We start from the raw sequence: 22,230 nt of genomic DNA, 5'->3' as shown, positions 1-22,230 counted from the left end.
AGAGCAGAGATTCCTCCGGAAATCAACAACTGCTTTTAAAATCAGCACTAAACTAGCAGCGTCGAACAGCGTCTTTATTTTGTACCAAATGAGATATTTCTTTTATGGGAAAGTTTTAAGGAAATTATAATAACAGACCTCTAAAATAAAGTGTTACCAAAGTACCACATGCCTGTACCATCAATAATATCAAAGCTATTCGTAGGAGTCTGGCGTCTGCAGCTATTTTTTTGTTTTTTTAAACATTTTTTTGGACAACAAAGTATGGATACAGTACAATTACAGACAGTGCTGTCCCTCTGAAACCTCCACTTCATTGTACAGTTTAATATACATGGAAATTCATGTCTGTCCTGTCTGCTGTGTAACGTGGATGCAGTATGAAAATACAACTGTTGAGAGTCCTATCAGTAGAATACATCCTGTAAATGTAAATGTAAATCATAATGTAGCTATTGTTCAGTACATACACATTCTGAATGAAGGTGCATCTGATTAGAATAATAGTGATGGCATCTCCCAAAAACAACAGATTGCTTGTAAACACACACAAATCTCTTTTTTGTTTTTTGTTTTTTTGTTCTAGCTTACCTCAAAAAACAAATATAGTACCACAGGAATGTTGTAAATCCCACTAACAGCATGAAAATGCTCAAAGCCTCGTCACAAATAATCACATTTTCAACTGTTTTTACATTCAACTCAAATGTTGCTTTTAAACCGCCCTTCAGATCTGAAGCAGCCTTCTCAGAGACTCCTTCAACATGAGTGAATAGCTATGGAAAATCACGATGGGGATTATCAGTACCTGCGTTTGAGTTTATTGTAGCTTGTGTTTAAGATTACAGTGTGAGTTCACCTTCTGCTCTCCTGCATCTGGTTCAGGGATGTTTCAGATCTAGCTGCCATAAGTAATCATGCATGTTGAAGGCTCGTCTCTGTTGTCGAACCGCCTTGAGAGGATGTGCTGAAGCACCTTCACTGAGGAGGACTTTCTGCCTCTGATTGATAATCGTACAGCTGCACTTCTTTGCCTACCTGTGCTTTCCTCTACGCTCGCCGGACAGCGAGCTTCGCCGTCGTCGTCGACCTCTTCCTGTACCACGCCCTGACCTGAGAAATGATACAGAAACCGAAATACGCACCATCGTGAGTCAACATCACAGCATTTTGCCTTTGTAAAAAAATAAAGACACCACACTCCGTCCCCGTCCTCGCCCGTCCGTCTCCGCCGCTTGACAGTACAGAGAGCAATCAAGTGGGCGTGGAGCTGAAACAGACTGCTCAGTGAGAGTCATCCACCTGCCATTTTATGTAAGGCAGGGTGTCCACACGGCGGCGAGCTGAGTCACAGCACCTTCAGCACATCACACGGTGGTCTCGTACTCCATCACTTCTTTGGGTGTGCCCAGACAGCGGTACTGAATCCTTGGCGTGACCGGGGCAGCGCTTTCGAGCACCAGGATGGTTTTACGCAGCCGGCGGTCGATGAAGTGAGCGTCCCAGGCGGGGTACTTCTTCCTAGGCAGGTCTATTCGGATGACAGGCCCCTCTGTCCTGGGTGTGAGGCGGGTCACTGGGGCCTGAGCTCCCCGAGGTGGTCGCACCTGAAACACGTCTCCATCTATCCCAGGCCCCTGGTCTCTGTCAGACCCTTTAGTTCTCTGAAGGGTCCTGGGAGGGCTGCTCACGAGGTCAGGCGGGAGGCTGGAGGCCGGGGAGACCAGCGACTCCACGGGCACCTCCTTCTCCACAATGAAACCCCACCCTGAGACAGGGCCGTCGGGGTGCAGCAGACAGTAATACACAAACATGAAGAAGGTGCCCAGAGCGTAGCTGCTGGCCACCACGCACACCATGATGACGGCGTAGAAGTCTGAGGTACGAGAGCCGCGGTACAGGTACCAGGCAGTGGTGAGCGCCACATTCTCGATGAACACAGTCAGGCTGTAGATGAGCATCCGGCAGCGAGTGCGCCCCTCTCTCACACTGAACCAGCAGAAAACATACACAATGCCCACCATCATGTTATAGATGATCTCCTCCCATTTGGACATGCAGAAGTCCGTTTCGCCTTGAATTATCCAAAACGTCATGATGCACCAGTGGGCCACGATGAAGATGCCGAAGTAAAGCTGGAACACGGAGGCGAAGAGGGCGAAGGCCAGAGTGCGGGCCCCGATGGTGAACAGGTGCCACAGAATCTGAACTATGACGGCCTTGTAAGTCATGGGTAGCTTATCGTCTCGAGAGTCCCTCAGGACTTTCTGATAGGAGGCGATCATCCAGGCGAGGGATATCAGCGAGGCAGAAGCTGAAAGCCCTGGGGGGACAGAGGGAAGACAGAGACTGAGCAAATGAGACAGGGAAATGGCTCTGGGGTTGCTGTCTTACCATTTAGCACAGCTACACTCTGTGGAGGCCTGACTGAGGCGAGCACAAGTGACTCATCATGCACAGTGTGGGCTGCAGAAGTATGATTGACTGATGTGGTGATTTCGGGGCACTCACCCTGCAGGGGCAGCACCTGACTGGCCTGGATCATGATGCTGAGCTGCAGCACCAGCTGAGGGGCGCTCTTCAGGAAGGACTCAAGCAGGCGCAGCATGCTGATATCGGCGCTCTCAAACATCATGCGCCAGTAGTAGTGACGGCGCTCGGGGTCCCTGTGCCAGCGGCTCTGCACGCCCAAATACAGGGCGTGGACATACCTGCGTATCAGAGGCATACACCATTCAGACACATTCATCAGAGCATTTTGGGGAAAAAGTGAGAATTTTAGGGCTTAACACTGCGCTTCAAAAACTTTTGGACATCAAACACAGACTCTCAGAAGTCATAACTCATTATTCCAAACTCTGGGAGCTGTCAGTAGTTCTTGCCAAAAAGCTAGTTGCTTGCTCCTCTAGGATTTAGATTAGACTGAAACTGAACTAAGCAGCTCTGTGGTTTTAATTTTAGTACAGGCATTGGGGGGGTGAATGCAGAGCTTGTCTGCAATCTCGCTTCACATAAAATCAGTCAGAGGGCTGCAGAAAAATATGAGGGGCTGAGGAGAGCGAAGAAATAAATGCTCTCAATCCACTCTTGAGACTGAAGGTTAGAGCTTGCTATAAATCCCTCATTTAACTCCTGAGCTTTGCCGACACGCAGTCCCACCCCCCTTCTTGCTCTATAATGACCTTGTATGACGAACGCACATCATTTTGTAGTCACACAAACCGTGCAAACACATTTCTGCACTAATGTGTTGACACGTGACACCTTTTCCTACCACGCAAATATGTCAATGATTAACTTTAGCATTACAAGGCACCTAATTGTTTGGAAAAGAATGGCGGTTGCCACGGAGGACTGGAGCTATAAATGTCTCAGTAATTGCCTCGAGGAGAAGGGTCAGAAGAGCCTGATGTCAACAAGCCCAGTGAACCACGCTGGGAGTTTGTATAACCCTTTTTTGTTCTGGTTCCTGCTACACAAAGTGTGCCTAGGGAGGTAACACACTGATGAAATAGAGAATACGTGCAGTAATGAGGGTCAAATGCTCAGGAGGACACACACACACACACACACACACACACACACACACACACACACACACACACACACACACAGAGTTTCATCACGCTCACTGTGTCTGTAACACAACCCCATATCCCATCTCTTGCGCGCTGACATTTAATTCTGGTAGCCGGCCTAAATTGATCCCGATTCACCTGCCTAACTGTGTATCAGTGACGGATCATTCCTGAGTTAACAGCTGAAGGTAAAACACACAGCGGTAATCCTCTTAATGTGCAGACATGCCGGTCTGAGAGCAGCAGCGATGAGCGGCGCACACACAACAGCTTTAATGGCATTACCGGTAATTCTGTGCCGCCGCAATGTTTTAATGTGCTCCTGGACACACTCACACATAGAGGTCTAAGTCTCCAAGAGGAAATTAAGAATCAATATATATTACCCATAGGGCTGTCTAAAGAGGCAGGAAGAGAGAGACCACAAAGACAGACACCGGCAGGAGCCTACAGATACATCACAAAGCTGATTTGCATGTGATTTCATCATTACATGCTAATTTGCCTCTCTGTGACATCCCGGAGAGTCTGTAAAATACAACTTGTCTTTGAGTAACATTTCCTCCAACTCTCCTCCCACCACAGCTCGGCTGAATGCCTCCCTCTGACTGGCAGCAGTTCAAGCCTGTCAAACCCCATCAGGGCACTGGAGGCTTGAGCACTGCCTCACCATCTCTGACTGAGTAGCTGACCTACAGACCTACTACCATCCGAGTGAGAGTAATGCTAAAGTGCACACTGGTTTGTTTTTAATCTCAGAGCATGGCTGGTAATTAAACATGTTTGGGCTCAGAGGAGAGAAGCCGGCTCACAATCTGAAACCTGCCGGGAGATTTGAGAATATGGATTTTACAAACATAAAGAGAAGGAGCCTCAAGCCAAGAGCTGAAAATACACTAGACAGTGAGGGAGGCGGGTACACACTTCACTGCAAATAGGAAGCAACTCTCATGACATTTATGACTATTCAGTTTCTTCAGCAGTCACTCTTTTTTTTTCTTTTTTTTTCTATATAAGGCGATTGGTGTGGAGTTGATGATTTTCCCGGGAGATGATTGACCTAAAAGCGCGTCAGGGGGCTGGGGGTGGGGGGGTGGCAGTGGGTGGAGTCTGATTCTCCCTTTCCAAGCTGGGGAGAAACGTCAAACAATACAAAAAGACATTCTGGCATTTTGGGCACAGTCCTCCCTGAATGATTACGTTTCATAAGCGTTAAGCTACAGGGAGTGATGCTCGGCTTTGGAGACTGCATGTGCACGCTCCTCACACTCACACACACACATACACACACAAAAGCAGATGCAGAACGTATAGTTTCCCCCCCTCCTCTCAGATCACGTTTATGAGTGTTCAGACTTACCTCCAGACCTGTGCCAGCTGAAATATGTGAATGATGGCCTGGAAGAGCCACATGAAGACTCTGCAGCAGCCCCGGGCTCCTCCCCCGGTGCCCGGCCCCGGCAGCACCCCGGCCGCGGCAGTGCGGCCAGCGCCCCGCTCGCCGCTGCCCTTGGTGCTGAAGTCGCTCTCCTCCGCTCCCGACGCAGCCACCACAGCGGCCGCCGCCGTGCCGCTCTCGACGGTTTTCGAGAAATCGTAGGCGAACCATCGGAAGCTCAGCACTTGCACGACCACGGACGGGACTATCACAAAGACCAGAGTCAGTGCAAAGCACCAGTAGTCCCTCCATAGGTAGTAATCCGCGGCCAGCCACAGGTCTGAGGCCCCGTCCGAGAAGAAGACCAAAAGGGCGCAGAGCGTCCAGCAGCAGTCCGGGAGGGAGTAGCGCTGTTCGGAGGGACGGTGCTGAGGAGGCCGCGGGTCCGACCTGGAGGGACACTCGGGTGGGATTTCGTTTCGTAGAGAGACGGGTGCACCATCAGATTTCGCGGCCATGTTTGTTGTAGGGAAGAGAGTGAGTAAGAGATGGGAAAATGATGGAAGGGGGGGAGGGGGGTCGCGTAGCCCGTCGCTCTGTATGCATGCGTGCGGTAGAGAGGGAGGGGAAAGGAGGCAGGGAGGAGGGCCGGGAGAGGTGAGAGAGATGGCGTGTCACCGCCGCTCATCAATCAGCGGTGATATTACACAGAAAATGGGACTTTAATTGCGACGACATAAAAGCTGCAGGTCTGGTCTGGTGCCCTCAGAAAGAAGGTCACCACGGACCAAAGGGGGCTTTAAGTGCTGGACTCAGGCTGGAGGTTTTTATCGCTCCTCTTCCTGCACAGCCTGGACTCCGCTCATACAGCAGCAGCAGCAGCGGCAGCAGAGGGACTGTGACCTTTAGCAGTTCAGAAATCAGCCTGCTGGTAGCTGGTGGCTGCAGAAGTACTCAGATAAGTAGAAGTACAGCAATCTATAAATACTACAAGGAATTGCATTCAAAATCCCATTTATGTAAAAGTACTATATCATCAGTAAGACGCCCTCAAAGTACCACAATATACTCCTGAATTATATATTACATTATCAGATAATATGGCATCAAAGTGACAAGCATGTTGCAGGGTTAGATTGTTAAACCACATGGTTCCCAACACAAGGGGGTCAGGGGCCCTCAAAAGGGTCACCAGATACTGTAATTACATCAGAGGTCCTAAGATGGTCACACATTTTGTGAAATATTGGATACTTTTACCTCTTTGAGTAATTTAAATAGAACCAAGTTTACAGGCAGATCTCTCTTTGGGGGACAAATCTAAGACATCTGCTGTGACAAGAGACCCCAACAAGACAGTTTTCTTTCTAAATGTTCACAAGAAATAAAGTTGAGAACTACTGGTTTAATCTCAGCACATTGTATTTTTATATGCTCAGAAGTATTTTTATGTAAACTATTAATTTGTAACTACAGCTATCAGATAGGACAAAGTGGAAACATTCAAGCTGTGTACATCAAACATGGTCCTATGTAAAGAAACTCTACTTAATACCAAGATTTGAAGATTGTTATTTCCTGCAGTGCTTGAGTAAACGCACTTTCTGTCACTGCGTAGTTCAGCTTCACAGGCACGTCTGTGGATATACTTGCAGCTGTGTGCTCCTCTGTAAAACTTCACATCGTATACTGTCAAGGAATCAGGAGGTGATGTTTGCAGTGAAGTGTTACTGAACCATAAAGAGGCCTTTGTGTCTCACCATCACTCTGAGGTGGAGTCCACCATCTGATCAGTTTCTATTCTGCTTTCGCTGCCTTCATCTCTCAGTCTGCAGTCAGGCTTCCTCTTTCTCTGCTCCTTCCTCTCTTGGCTTCAGCCTCCGCTGCAGCTCAGCTGACTCAACTCCTCCACTAAAACTCTGGTGGCCTGAGCTTAGGCTGTCACTTCTGCCAACAGGAAACACTACAGTTACACTCTCAGCTTGTCGAGGCCCTGTTGGAGGTATCGATCCTGTCACTGCTGTGTGTCCTGACAACCAAAACCAGAACTTTACCAATACATCACCAGCTTCAGCCGTGTTCTTCTGTGGAGAAAACACGATGGACAAAACCGTTAAAAATGTTTCGTTTGCAACCTGCAGCTTCAGCACACATAAGGTGTTTAACAACACGCTGAATAAGGAAAGAAAGGACACCAAAAATAATGAAAATGTACTAAAATTTAATCATTCATAAAAGCTGGAAAATCATCTGTGACAGCAATATTAGAGTTGGTTTTAGTACAATATATTTTCAGCCTCAAGACACAAATCAGAACACACCATTTTCCCCATCAGTCTATAAAATACTAATTTCCTTAGCTTTATTATGCAAAAATGGAAGTAGAATATATTATGGGAAATATGGAAGGCTTGCAGCTTTCAATATAAAACAAAGTCACTTAGGAAAGATGTTATCTCATCAATACACATCCTTGTAAGTAGGAGCGAGTAACTTATGGACAATGATGCATCTCTGTTGACACCGTTAGTGCAGAAATGTAGGCCAACATTTCACATGTTTTCTTTTGCAAACGTGTTGTCACAATATGCCAAAGACTGATGTTACTTTGAATAAAACATTTTAGTTCCCATACACGGATTTAAACCCACGGTCTCTTCTTTTACGCCGACATTTCCAAAAGAAAGACACCTTGGAGAAAAAAAACAAACTTAAAACAAAAACAGAGTTGTCATCAGGCTGACAATACAAAAAAAAGGTGGATTTCTTTGCCATTAAAAAGCAGAGAGGAGTATCTTGAGAGTATGTGCCGTCTCCTGCCATTTTGCGAGTGGTGAAGTATCTCTGTCAGCCTTTTTCAAAATGCTCTGGAGAGGACTTGGAATGCTGGCACGATCCACTGGGAAACAGTTAATCATTACAAGGTTCTGCGAGCAAGAAAAGAAATAATGTCAGTGCATATTTAACACTGCGTAGAACACGAACTGTCTGCTGGGACAAGAGGAGCCTCAGGTCAGAGCAGAGGTCTCAGACTCAAAGGACATGGGAGCTACAGGTGCCACTCAAACTGTTAGAGGTGGAAAAAAACAACTCCAGTGTTTATTTTTCCATCAGTTAGCGATATTTCCATCCTCTCCCCGTCGCACTGCTCAGCATGTTCAGTAGAGTGCTGCCTCTGACATCGTACCCTTGGCTGACAGCAGCTTCCTCCTTGCAGATGAGACAGGAAGCAGTCGCACTAAATCTCAGTGAAAACACAATCAGCTGTCTGCGGCTCTTGAAGCTGCCTGGGCTGCAGGTAAACCACTCTCTCAGGTTTAAAAGGAGACATTTTGGTGCCAGGTGTGTTTCAGTGAATCAGAGTGCTGCTGGTTCGAGTTGAAGTGCTTTTGTTGCAGCTTGTTAAGTGTAAAATAAAAAGCCAATTTTTAATGCTCCGGTTTGGCAGCCTTGTGATAAAATTTAAGCGCTCTAAAATCAAATGTGGGGGAAAAACGTGCATACTCAATAAGTGGGGGACCTTAGAGTGAGTCTGCTTTGGGAGTTAATCCTGGTGAAAAAAAGACAGCAATTAAAAAGCCTTCAATTCACTTCAGTGGCCAAAATAAACCACCAGCATACAGCAGTTTGGACGACCTCACTGAATGTAAAACATCCTCTGAGGTTGTAACGCTCTTATAGAACAAAAAGGTTTGAGAGCACTAATAGAAACCAGTCTTTTAGCAAATTTATCCCTGTCATACAAATCATACACTGAAAAGGACAAGTTCCCATTTTTTTTCTATCAGGTGCCTGCATGAATGCTCAAACTGGTTTTGCCTGCTGTAATCACTGCTGCTGTTCATACTGGCCATTTAAAGCACCGTCAGGGTGATGAGGGACAACATTCAGTCCTTGTTGTGGGCTAAAATGTACTGCAGAGCTTATATGAAGCCACACAAGAGGGTCTTGTCATCCCATCACTTACACTATTTACATGCACAAAGCTCGAGGCACACACAAACACACGGTGGCCTGCATTGGGAAACAGGGGCTGGTTATGTAAAGTCTAGTGTATTCGTACAGTACATTATTTGCAGAAAACAGGCTAGAACATGCAGGAACACTGGTTTACTGAAGTGCAGTTACAATGCTCCAACAGTAGGTGGAGCCACAACATTCATGAAAGGTTCACAACTGGACACATTTCCATAAAACATTATGAACCGTCTGGATTCAAAGTAAAAGGTGAAGCACAAAAATGGTTTCCACACATTTAGGTTTGAGTAATCGTCTGAAACTGAACAATGGTTCCATGTACATGAGAACACAGAGGATGCATGAGTGACGGCACCACAAGGCAAAAGGGGACTAAAGAGGGTTTCCATTAATTAATTCAACCCCCTGCCCCACCAACAAAAGGTTTACTCTTAAACCTGCAGTGTTGCTTTATGAGTCATCATTGTTTCAGCAACATCAGCGGCGCTTTCAACATCCATTTACCGAGTTTATCCTGTTACTGCAACACAATGCACGCTTGCTTTAATAATCACCGCGATAAACCTCCAAACATTCAGCGACAATCCAGAGCTCAGAGAGCAGCGGGAGCCCTGCACATGTCTGGAATAAATTTGGTTTCAACACCCACTCACCTGGCCTGGAGCTACTGTGGGAGGGCATTTTAGAGCAGTGTGCAACTTGACTTCTTTTTTGTCTTCTTCTTTTCCATCGGCGTTTTTCTGTTGATCTGTCGCACCAGATCATAGAAAATCTACAACAGAGGAAGTTCCATGGTTTCAACATTTTGCTGTAGCAAAGGACACAGAACTAACATCTTGCAGTGAGAAGTCACTGATTCGATTTCAGCCATTTTTCTTCCTCATATGATGGAAGTAGAGAATGTTTTGTTATGTGGAGGCTTGCAGCTCTCCACTTACTGGACAACAAAGTCACTTAAGAACGTTTTCTCATCAAAACACACACATAATAAGCATTTTTTATCACTGTTAAAGCAGAGGTGTATGAGCAGACCATAAATCTGCATCAATAAATTGATGAATTCATCACCAGAAAATTAACAAGCAGCTATTTTGATTATTAATTTATGGCTTTGAGTCACCTTTCAAGTAAAAAATGCCCAAATTCACCGTTTTCTAGGGTCTCAAATGTGAATATTTTCTGTATTTCCTGCTCAAATATGATGGTAAATTGAATATATTTGACAATGTGTCACCTTGGGCTTTGAGAAATTACGATGGGCATTTTCACTGTTTTCTAATCTTCTACAAACACAAATGAGAAAATTGTTCTTTGCAGCCCTAGAGGGTATGTGGTATAATAGTATTACTCACCTCATTAACATTGATCTTTGATTTAGCTGAAGTCTCTAAAAAGGCACAGTTGTTCCACTGACGGGCCAGGTTCTGACCCTGCTCCTTGCCCACCACTCGCTCATCCTCCAGGTCACATTTATTTCCCACCAGGATCATGGGAACCTGATTGATGAGCAGAAAATTACTTTGTACAGCATTTTCAACGCTGTGTTTTCATTACCTGCCACTGTTTTATGATCTCATGTGCAAAATGTCTTAGCAAAGCGACGCCTTAGCCAAGAGACCGAGCGAGCAACCTGCGATGAATAAGTAAAGCACACACTCAGCATGCTGTATATCCTCTCTCTAAATTAAGAGATGGGGAGACCAAGACTGAAAGTGGCGGATAGCATCTAACAACAGCTCTGACATTTCCACCCTGTCACTAAGTTCCTGCCCCCCTTCGCTCTGCCCTCTCTCCCACAGAGCTGACTTTAATGAGGGAGTGATGAGCCTGAGAGGCGACACCGGCAGATTATACAGAGAGACACCAAAGGTTATCATTGGAGAGAAACTCTGCGCAGACGGAGGAGGCGTCTTAAAGAATTAAAAGAAGGGGCTTATATTGGAAAAAACAACGAGGAAAATCCATTTTAATACTGATATGACATGATGAAACATACGTGACGAGAAGCATGTTTCTCCAATGTATTGATTTTGAGTTGCAGAAAGTGAAGGACTGAATGTTTCTTTATCCATTTTTTATTTTTTTCTCTTCCGTATCATCTCAGTTACATTCTATATTTATGCCCCAATATCCATATTCTATACTTTCATCATGTCTTTTTATGTGGGCCAGTATACACACATTCATACGCATGTCTTCATTATACATTATTCACATGTATGTTTGCAGATGTTTTCTGCTGCACAGTCCTACACACTGTGAACACGTCCACTGTTTGTTCCTCCTTTTGTTCACGAGAAAATAAAGAGAGCTGTTGTTTTTAAGTTCCTTTATGGGTTGAGGAAATGCTCCCACATTAATAATTTAAAAACACATCTGAACAACAGATCTGTTTTTAGAGCTGCACCATGTATCCGATTAACTGATTAATCGATCAATAGGAAATTAAACTGCCACTACTTTTATGGTAGTTTTAATCATTTAGGTAATTGTTGAAGCAAAACTGCAAAACATTTGATGGTTCCAGCTTCTCAAATACGAGAATTTGTTGCTTTTCCTCGCATTATGGTAAATAGCAATATCTTAAAGTGATACCACCATGTTGCCTTGTCTGTACTTCCTCCGTTACAATTACTGATAAAAATAAAGTATGAATGAGAGAAGACAAATGACATTTTAAAAAGAGTATTACACTCACATCCTCAGTGTCCTTTACTCGCAGGATCTGTTCCCGGAGGTCCTGTAGGTCGTTAAATGTTGACTGTGCTGTAATGGAGTACACCAAAGCAAAACCTTGGCCGTTCTTCATGTACAGGTCCCTCATAGCTGTGAACTGTTCCTATAGAAACAATAAGAGAGGGGGAAGCCATCAGCAGCCTGTTTGCATTGATCTTATAGGACCCATCGATCTGACACTCTGACGTGACTTACTGTTCCAGCCGTGTCAAGGATTTCCAGCATACACTGCTGCCCATCGACCTCGACTTGCTGTCAGAGAAAAACAAACATGAATGCATTAATACAAGTGGAAGCATTTAAGCAGTCGATTATTGAGCTGCATTGAGGAGGTCAAATGAGGAGCGTGAAGGGTGTTTCTGAGCTTACCTTTCTGTAGGAGTCTTCTATTGTGGGGTCATACTTCTCCACAAAAATGCCTTGCACAAATTGGACCGTCTGAAATGGACAAATGAAGCACAGGAAAACATCAAGATGCAAAATCACTGCTAATCAAACTGTCAATTACATAGTTTTCACTGTTTGCGCTACTTCATTCACATCTATTGTGCAAATGAAAAATTCAATTACTGTAGATTCAAATATTACAATACATCATCAACACTCATCTCTGACTAGAAGCTGGTTTCATTTCATAACAAGGATCATTTGATTACTTGAAGCTGCACAGCTCATGACCCAGGCTTATTCTTCCCGCCTTGTCCTTATTTTATTTAATGTGGCACAAATCCACAAATACTGTTATTTGCAGAATAAAGCTGTGTACCACGATGCTGTTTATATCTACATTTTTAAACATAATTGGCCTTCTCATTTTCAATCTCCAACTGATTGGAAATTGCATAATAATCATGTCAGTGACACCATGTGACTATAAAACTGTAATGACCATATGACTCAGTTGTCCCTGCCGCTGAGTCCCTCTGTGGTAGCGGCCATTACTCACCAGTGCTGATTTTCCCACGCCTCCTGATCCCAGCACCACTAGCTTGTACTCGCGCATGGTGGGCAACTTCACTGGACAGCACAAGGGTCTGTGAAAGGACAGAGGGAGAATGAGAAAGTGAGACAGAGGATCTTTGTGTCATTTTCAGCTGCAGGAAAAACAGCTAATGAGCCATCTAAACAAGTGTTAACTTTATCCAAATCACCCTGTGCCAAGGACAATCTCATTATTCTTGATTGTTGGTGATGCTGTTGTAGAGCACTCTGCTGTATTTGTCTGACAGGTGCCACAGACAAGGATAACAAATGAAACTAAACAAAAACCAAATGAAATTAAAAGTAATTTTAACAACCTAACTGGAGTTAATTCATGCCACATCCACAATTCAACAAAACAATAGTGTTTCATTTGAATCTTTACACAAAATCTGCGAACAGAGCTTTTAGACTGTCATCAACACCAACAAGTCACTGGGAGTCTATTCTGCTTGCAACAAAAGACTGTGTATCATCATGTAGTGACTGAAGAGACCGAGCTGGTGTCGGTGTGAACACGCTGTCAATACAGTATCACTGCTAACATCAGCAGATTAAAATGTCGCTCCTCTGCCAAAAAAAGGAGTTCTTTTTCCCACCCACTACCATGGGACTTCAGCTGTCATGACAATGGGGGCGTTGCCTTAAATAAAAACACAAAACAAAACAAAAAAGAAGAAGAAGAACTGAAGGAAACCATAAATGGGCTTCCTTAACTCCAGACCAGCGTTTCACTCAGCAGCTGACATCAAAGAATAATGAAGTGTCTTTACAGTAAAAACGTGTATCCACACGACCCATACGATAAAATGTGGAGCCGCAGTCTCCAGATTCTTAAAATGACAGTGTAGTCACTAGGTATCAGCTCCAGTGCCACAAATAACCTAATCTCATTACAATATGGAGGAGAAAGGCCACGGAGAATGACCCATCATCAACTCCATCAGGCTGACACACTTTAGACAGTGTATGTGGCCTAGAAAATACCAGCAGTCACAAGAACTGACACAGGCATGAAAGTGTTTAGGATGAAGACGCTTTTCATCAAACAATCTGGAATCACACAGGGTCAGTCTGTGCTAACATCTTTGACAACTGTGCTGATTATAATTATAACCATACATGCATCATTAAGCAATCGGGTAAAGGGAGGGCTTTTCTTCTGTGGTGCCATTTGACGTGACATGAACATTTCACAGATAGTCTGACTCACTGGATGCAGACTGCTGGTATAGGCCTGCCATTGGCCGCAAACCATTCTGCTGTCTGTGTGCTACCATATTCAAAATACCCTTCACTACAGGAAACAGCAGCCACCGAGCTAGCAAGCAACACGCTGATCTATGCTGAAAACTGCAAGTTACCCTCACCTGGTTGCTAACAATACAAATGTAAAACAAGCTAGCAGCTGTTACCCTTTATTGGTTCCACCAAACACAAATCCCCCCCCAATACTATTCTGCAATCTGCTAATTCAGTCCTTTGATAGATCTGACTGAATGGGGATGTGAAATTAGAGAATTTTCATGTTTAGTTACATCTATATAGCAAATGAATTCTGGTTTTAAGGTGAAGTTCAGAGATAATGAGTAACAGCGCAGAAAAACATCATCTTAGCCAACAGTCACATAACTAAACTGTTCCTGCACACATACAGAGGCACATGTGGAGAAAAGCGCTTTCGAGGAGCTGTGTTTTAAAGGGCATTCTGAAATGCAAATGTAATCTTCATTTGATGTACAAATGTCAAAGAGGGGGCGATGCACAGTAAAAATCTCATTTAAGAACCTCTTTGAATCTACTAACCATACTAGGTCTGTCGGACATTTGTCAAATGCAGACACAAAACAATACAAAAACCACTCTGTCACACTCGAATGGCATTTGCAATTCTAACTACGACGTATGAAGCACCACCAGAAACCCACAGCGTGAGACAGGCACACGAGGCACTCTACAAAGAGCCATTGTAATGACCCTCCTCGACTCAAGTGCACCATACAAACAGAAAATGGAGATCAGAGGGTGCATGCATGACCACTGTGCTGAAATCATTACCAGGGCGAGGGGGTGCACCTAAGGTTGACACCAACGTGCGCCTGATGCATTTGTTAGCCTGAAAATGCAATCAAAGCCAAACAAGTCTTTGTTCAAGATGCAAATTATGTGGGTGTCACAAAACTTTCTTGGAAACCTTGATATCAGATAAGAAAACTAAACCTGCCTCTGATTAGATATGAGCCTGGCTTCAAACATTACAAGTATCAAGCACTTGAGGTGACAACCTTCACCAATCCTACCCATGAATTTTACTGGCTTTGCTTATGAGTGCCTCCTTGTTGGTAGGCCACAATGCTTACAGCTAATAAACACGTAATCCCACATTTATGCCCAAGAAGAAAATGTCTACCCCAATCTACAAATGAAAAAAAAGCCTTACATATTGAATATACTCTGCACAAAATCTGTACAGTGGGGGGAGAACCCAGCACATTCATGCTGTGAAAACAACTTAACCTACTCTGTACACGGCTGCTGCAGATGACAACTCCCTCTACATCTGGGGAGGATGGGGGGCCCAGCAGATCCTCACGTACACTGATGTCAGCGGGCAGGTGCTGAGGGTCAGTTGGGTGCCAGAAATCTAGGCTACACCAAGCTGTTGAAACAGGAAACCGCCCAAATGTAACCAAAGATTTAAGTTTACATTCAGATCAGCACTAAATTATCAGTCTACTGAAGTCATTTAGTTCAAAACTCCAGGTGTTGCTTATATGTTTAGAAAGGCACACAAATAAGACAAATATTTAGAGAGGCAAATATTGCCTGAGACCACTGGAAGAGCAGGCGATTAGAATTATTATTAAAAAAAAATCTGCTGTGCAGTGTGATCAATCACAGTAGTATCGATTATGTTTTGGAGGGATGACTTTCTGTTGCCAGTTTAAGCTGTATGACTCTACTTTATGGAGTCTGGAGGTGAAATACTGCATGTTAGATGACAAACAGTAAACTTATTCCTTATAACACCTGTTGCTGATCAACACACAAAGAGTAAAACAATTTTTTGTTTGTCTGAAATATTCAGCGCATTTTTCTTTTATTATGGCTAACTGGGTCACTACAAACTACCTTGCAGTTCAATTCAAAATACAGAAAATCTTTCCACAACCACACTTTATTGGAACTTTTAAACAGTCTATCGGGACTTTTTAAGTTAAACGGGTAACGCTCTGTTGGCGTGCGAAACATCACATTACAACGAACTTATTTTCGGGACAACTTCTGGGGTAGTTGGTTTCGAAAGGAAGGGTGTGGCTATTAGTTTCCCAATGCAACAGACTGACTGTTCACCGTTTAAAATGACCAGCCAAAGTCGGCAGTATTAATGGGTCAACATACCAAAAGCGTGAATTTAACTTTACGTTCGAGAGGTCGTTGCCAAAAAATAGCTTGGTTTCGACTACGCTTTAACAACTGAAATGTTAGCATTCGGTTAGCAACATTTGGTAAATGCTAGCTAACGTTATTGGGTGTTAGCCTAGAAAAGATACGGCGAGCTGTGCGGCACAAACACTGTGGTAACTAACGTTGGCTCGGCAGAGAAGATTAAGTTGAAGTCACAGTTTAACGTTAGTTCACGCCTGAGAAACATTAAACTCCGTTTTAAGCGGCTAAACGGTTAACATTGACTGTTTAGCCTACAGTGACGGCTAATAAGTTAGTTAGCCAGTTAGCATTAGGCTGAACTCTTAAATCTCGTTCTGTATTTCATCTTACGTCTGAGTCTTCGCACGCCCGTTGGGTTTTCGTTAACGTGTAGATAAACTACAAACTACCTGAAGCGAACGAGATACAATCTTACTTTAAAGTACTTGAACCACAAACCATGTTTGTATCGACAACTCGTTAGTTAGTCATTAGCTGACGTTAGCTACTGAATCCAGGCATCTAGGTTAGCCTGTAAGCTAAGCTATTTGGCTCACAAAAAATATTTCACTAGAGTGGAGCTGGGACTCATTTTAGTGTCTCTTCAGAGACAACCAAGTATTTAGGGACTAATCGTTAAACTAATGAAGTCACAAGCTGGATAATTAGCTATTAAATTGCTAATTTTACACAGGGGTAAAGCTTCACAGGAGACTTACCGTGTTCCGCTATGTGTGCGCTAAATCACACTGGGTGAATGTACGGAAGGGTCGGGACAGCAGCTACTGATTGGCTCAGGATCAGCCTATCACAGCCGCCCAGGTTAGGGTCTGATTTAAACCTCTTCAATTCAAAGACTTTATTCTCTAGTTCAACTGTTCTCAGTACAGCGTTCAGTAACCGCGTGGGACTGTCCCTTCTGTTGTTTACAAGATATGTCCAGAAAGAATATAGCATCTAATATATTGTCCCATTAAAACGCTTAATAAAGTGAGGCACAGTATGTTGAGTGTGTTAGGATTCTATTAGTAATAATCTTCTCAACACACCAGGAAATGAAAAGCATGTTTCTTTTATAGAGTTAGGATATCACCTCACCTGTAATTGTGTGAATTCATGTCTAACCATCACAGACTGTATAACCACAGAACTTTTATAAAGGGCTTTACATGCTTGAACCAGGATGTCCTTCATTCAACGTGCATTTGCTCAAGTTATGTACTTCACTACCTGTATGTTACTTGATCATTTGCATTTGATGCAATCATTTTATAAATTTATACCACAAATCAGAGGAAGTCATTGTACTTTTTTCCACCAGTGCTGGAAGAAGTATTCAGATCCTTTAAATAAAGTATAAATATCACACTGTGAAAGCACTATGGCCTGCACTCAAAAGCTTACCCAAGTATGCAAGTACTATTATGAAAATGCACTTAAAATATCAAAAGTAAAAATACTTGTGCACAAAAATGCTCTGTGTTTTTCTGTTATATCCGATGTTTCTGGATTTATGCCACTGCTGCATTAATGTGCATGTTCCATTTAAGTGCTGCAGGTGTTTAAAGGTTGAGCTCGTTTACTGTTGACTAGTTTTTGGTCTCTGAGATGTAGTGGAGTAGGAGTATAATGTTGCTTAAATGGAAATACTCCATTACTCAACATCTCTGAATGCTTCTGTTACTATTTGAAAAGTATTTGCATTTACATATGCTATTGTTAGAATGCATCTCATGAACAAATTGGATTAAAACATAGCATGACTGAAAAGGTTTAATCCTGATATGTGCACGATGCATGTTTTCTATAGGACAAGAGTCTGTGGTGGCGAAACCTTCGTCTCACATAAACTGTTTTGTCTGTTCTCTGCTTAAAGATCTGAAGAAATCAAATTTTCACTGATAACATTGCAGACAGTGACATTTAGGATTCACACTTTATTTATATTCTGGCTCAGGAAGCTGAAGCGCCTCTCGTGACATCTGAAAAGTCACATTTGGCGCTCAAACACTCCAAGAAGAAGTAAAAACACAGCGGAGAGCGGGAGTGCCTTCATTATGAAAAGTAGCACAGCTGCACTGAGAGCAGATGTTTGGCAGGTGAATTTCGTGGTGAAGTTTGAAGTCGAATCCAATAACAAGTGCTTTGATGAACCCCGTGTGGCGTGAAAGTTCTTGTTGTTGTTCACGCTAGTGTTTTAGATTCGCAGTGAGATGGGATTTTTGTTTCCAGGCTATAACACAACCAAACTGGAAGTTGTTTTTTTCTGGCTTCTATATGGTCTAACCATCTGATCTCAGGTTGTTTTGTTTGGGAACAGATATATGTTGTTCAAAGTATCAGTCTGAGTTGTTCCCGTTTCATTTTATATGAAGAATTTCAAACAGACATTCATGTTCCCCAGAGGATGAACCCTGCTAACTTTGGTGGATGATGGATTCGCACAAAATTTGCTTCAACACGCTCTCAGATGATGAATCTCATCGACTCTGATGGTACTTTACTCTAGCGCCACCATGAGGTTGAAATGGAGGCATTTGAGTAAAATGTGTTGAGAACTATTGGATGGATTGCTCTTAACTTTTCATCTAGCACCATCCTCAAGTCAAATTTTCAATGTTTCTAGTGATTTTGGTACAACAACCAATTCCTGCAGAACTACTGACATTCCCATTAGCCTTCAGCTGTACTTTGTGTTTAATGCTAATTATATTACCGTTATCTCTCCAGGGAAAACTTTTGGGAGCTAGCTCCCATATAAAACACAACTAAAAATTACAATACACATAAAGTTGTAAAAATGACATTACAATAAAACAGTAGAGGTTCATGGAGGATACCGAAAATTAGCTTATGGCTACATTTGGTGGATGTATTGTGCAATGTGCCTGCTAAATAAACAATAAATAAACTAAAATCCACAAGTTTTACAATAAATAAGCCACAATGGCATCATCAGTGATGTCATGCTAACATGCTGAACTAAGATGGTGAGCTCACTATACCTGCTAAGCTTCAGCATGTTAGCATTGTCACTGTGAGCATGTTAGGACATTAGCATGTTAGCTCAAAGTGCCTCAGAACAGCCTCATAGAGCTGTCAGCATGGCTCCAGATTGTTGTATTCTCAGTGTTTGAGGCCGTTTGTCAGCCTTGTGCAGTTTGCACTTCGGTTTGCTAACATTGCTTTTGCTCCTGAAACACGTCTAATTTGTGTATCGGCTGTCACAGTATCTGAATATTTCCTCCAGGTGAACATCCACTTCATCTTTACAGGTTCCCTCTGTCACTGTGTCGAGTCCCTGTTACTGTTGGCACAACAAAGACCCACATCGCAGACACCCGGCGGGTCACAGCCCACTGACTGCAGGGATTAGATGAGTTACTCTTACTGCATATCTTCCTCATTACACTGGCTAAATATGGAGCTCATGACAGATGAAAGGCTGTGCAGCATCAGATGACTGATGACTGTGTACATCATTTGATGTGCTGTATACTGTGGACAGCGTTGCTATGCGACTTTAACAAAATGTTCCTGCCCTCATTCAGAACAAACAAATGAAAGAGTTATTGCCACAGTCATCATCATAAACTGCAGATATGGAAGTTATAATTAACAGCCTTGAAATAATATTGGGAGCAAAGTACATAGAAATATCTGCAGTATCGTGTCAGTGGTGTCTCGTCCTGCTGCCTCTTTATATAAACTACAGATTCCCTTAAAAACACACACACGCTTGTCATTAAGGGGTGATGGTCTGTCCTGAAGCCAGACCAGTTGAGAACCACTGGTTTATTACATGAGGACAACCCACAAGGCTTTGGCTCTAAAAACACCGTTTTAATAATCGGCTGTGGTCACTTCCTCCACCAATTACACCAGATCAGTAACAAGATGTTTCAGATTAAGGTTTAATTCACGAATTTTCATTCACAATGTGTATTGATGAAAATTCACCCAATTCATGCGATTTATGATTTGCCACATTTTCTCCTCCTCATTAAACATCACATGACGACATACTGTCACTTTCTTAACCTTTTGTTATGCTGTTTGCACGGAGTCCAACAGCTGTAATCCCTCTGTCACCACATCTGCTTCTGCTTCATTTGTCAAACTGGGATCAAGAGACACTGGAGGAGCAGAAAGACACCTGGACTGTCCACCTTTTATGAGACCTCGGTCAGAGCGAGGGTCGGTCAAACGGAGAGCGGGAGTCTCACGGATGCTGCATTTCCTGGTTTGTGTGGCAGTGGTGAAAAGTATTCAGATCCTTTACTTAAGTAAATGTACTAATACAACAATACTGTAAGGATAAGCAAAAGCAAAGAAACAAGATCAGCAAAAAGTACTAAAAGTATCAAAAGTACTTGTTCTGCAGTGAACGCTGCACTGACGCTTTGACTCCTGATGGCGCATGATATTAGCAGCCTTGCATACAGCAGTGAGGGTTAAGGACTGGCATGAGGTGACAAAATTGATGAATTTGAACTATTAATTTATAGCTGTAAAATAAATGCACTGTAGTAGAAAGTACAATATTTCCCTCTGAAATGCAGTGCACCTGGGGTATAATAGCATTAAATGGAAATACTCCAGTAAAGTATTTCAGAATAGCACTTACAGGAAGTACTTGAGAAAATGCACCTTGTTATTTTCCACCACTGGCTGCTGGTTCACAGGATGTCTGTCAGCTCAGAGCGAACTTCATTTTCTCCTCACGTGTTTGTCAGGAGAAACCTACGATGGTCGTGCTGTTACCTGAGAGGATCCAGAAGTTGTTTAAAATGGGAGAAAGTCAGTATGATTGGAGAGGGAGGTGCAGGTTTGGAAGCAGAGGGCTTCAGGATGGATGATGCAAAAAAAAAAAAAAAAGGCAATCTGAAGAAGAGAGGAACTGAAAACATGAGGCAGACTGCAGGCACAATAAACTGAAACTTTAGCCAAATTGTTTGTGCATCATTTTCAGTTTGTCATTTGAACTTTCATTTGAAAGTTTTTTCATTTCATTTGAAGAGTTCATCCGACACTAACGTCGTCCTTTCTGTTCTGTGTGGTTTGTGTTTAATCGTTATCAGACCCTGTTGTCTTTTCTGAAAATCATTGTTTGACTTTGGTTTTATTGGCATTTTATTCATTTCTCACTTTTATTTCTTGCATTGTAGATCGTCTGAGATCACAGTCTGAATTATTATTACTTCCTGTGCATCCTCATCATTTCTTACATCCTGTCTTCATCGTGCACAAAATTAAAGGGCCATTTTCACAGCTGGAGAGCAGGTGCTGCTAACAACATTAACAATGGCTCAGCTCCATTCAAGCGTCCCACTTAGCCATGACAGTGTGACAGCATGAACAATACAGGGACGCTGAAGCTGAAGCAGCTAAATGGAATTCAACCATATTTAATTAGGTTTCAATTATTATTTACACCTGTGCTTGTACTGCTGTGGCATGTCACCACGTCTGTTCCAGTCTTTTTTTATCCTCCTCCCCTTCAGCCTTGTTCTCCTTTGTGATTTTTATTTAGGTCATGTTTTCACTGCCACACAATTTACCGTACCATCAAATCACTGGAGTCAGCGTTTCGTGTGTGGCAGCATCATTGAGGCGTCTCAGCAGTCATGACTTCCTCTGTGTTTATCATATTTTGGCTTCCTCTTCTGGCTCGGCTGGTTTTTGGCTCCCCCCCCTCAGCGAGAGGCAGATTAAGAGCCGAGCGAGGCTCTCGCCCTGTCAATCAAAACACCAAAGACAAACTGCAGGTGGACAATGTTGCTGAGACGCAATTGAAAAAAATCACCTTAATCTGTTGAGGCAGCGAGATGGTCTGTGAATATGCAGCGTGGGTCAGCGCGCTGCAGGCGAGCTGCTGCAGAGTAATAACACAGAACTCTGGAGGAGACTGTTCAATAGTCTTTGTATGTGTGAAAGGCTCTGTGGTTTGGCAGCTGCTTCCTGTAAAGGAATTTAAGTTGTCTTCACAGTCGAAGCCACATGAGCTCTCTGCTTCACTCTCTGCTGTTCGACGAGGACATTTCCCTCCAACACGGCTGATTTATTGATGCCTCACAGCTTAATTTTGATCATCATGAAAAGGACACTTGAATAGTCACTGCCGTGCTTTGAAATAAGCACGATTTAAAC

At 43.2% G+C, this 22,230-nt stretch overlaps 2 protein-coding genes across 3 annotated transcripts; both read right to left on the bottom strand.

Moving 5' to 3' along the window:
• Window positions 1-246: 246 nt before the first annotated feature.
• xkr7a (XK related 7a) lies at window positions 247-5,474 on the bottom strand. Of its 2 annotated transcripts, none has more exons than XM_070969409.1 (3): window positions 4,939-5,474; window positions 2,512-2,711; window positions 247-2,323 (listed from the first exon to the last, which is right to left on the bottom strand). In XM_070969409.1, the coding sequence occupies exons 1-3, from the start codon at window positions 5,472-5,474 to the stop codon at window positions 1,368-1,370; spliced, it is 1,692 nt and encodes a 563-aa protein (XP_070825510.1). In that variant the 3' UTR covers window positions 247-1,367. The 2 variants fall into 2 exon arrangements, with proteins under 2 accessions (XP_070825510.1, XP_070825511.1); XM_070969410.1 differs by lacking the exon at window positions 4,939-5,474 and adding an exon at window positions 4,159-4,324.
• Window positions 5,475-7,157: 1,683 nt separating this feature from the next.
• rap1aa (RAP1A, member of RAS oncogene family a) lies at window positions 7,158-16,884 on the bottom strand. The gene is made up of 9 exons (XM_070968291.1): window positions 16,800-16,884; window positions 15,173-15,310; window positions 12,617-12,704; window positions 12,040-12,108; window positions 11,866-11,922; window positions 11,633-11,773; window positions 10,287-10,430; window positions 9,588-9,706; window positions 7,158-7,883 (listed from the first exon to the last, which is right to left on the bottom strand). Exons 3-8 carry the CDS (start codon window positions 12,671-12,673, stop codon window positions 9,617-9,619), a joined length of 558 nt encoding a protein of 185 aa, XP_070824392.1. The 5' UTR covers window positions 12,674-12,704; window positions 15,173-15,310; window positions 16,800-16,884; the 3' UTR covers window positions 7,158-7,883; window positions 9,588-9,616.
• Between the last annotated feature and the right edge of the window lie 5,346 nt (window positions 16,885-22,230).

Source organism: Chaetodon trifascialis, chromosome 8 (assembly GCF_039877785.1).
Source record: "Chaetodon trifascialis isolate fChaTrf1 chromosome 8, fChaTrf1.hap1, whole genome shotgun sequence".
Taxonomy (NCBI): Eukaryota; Metazoa; Chordata; class Actinopteri; order Chaetodontiformes; family Chaetodontidae; genus Chaetodon; species Chaetodon trifascialis.
This window is presented reverse-complemented; position numbering and strand designations above follow the sequence as displayed.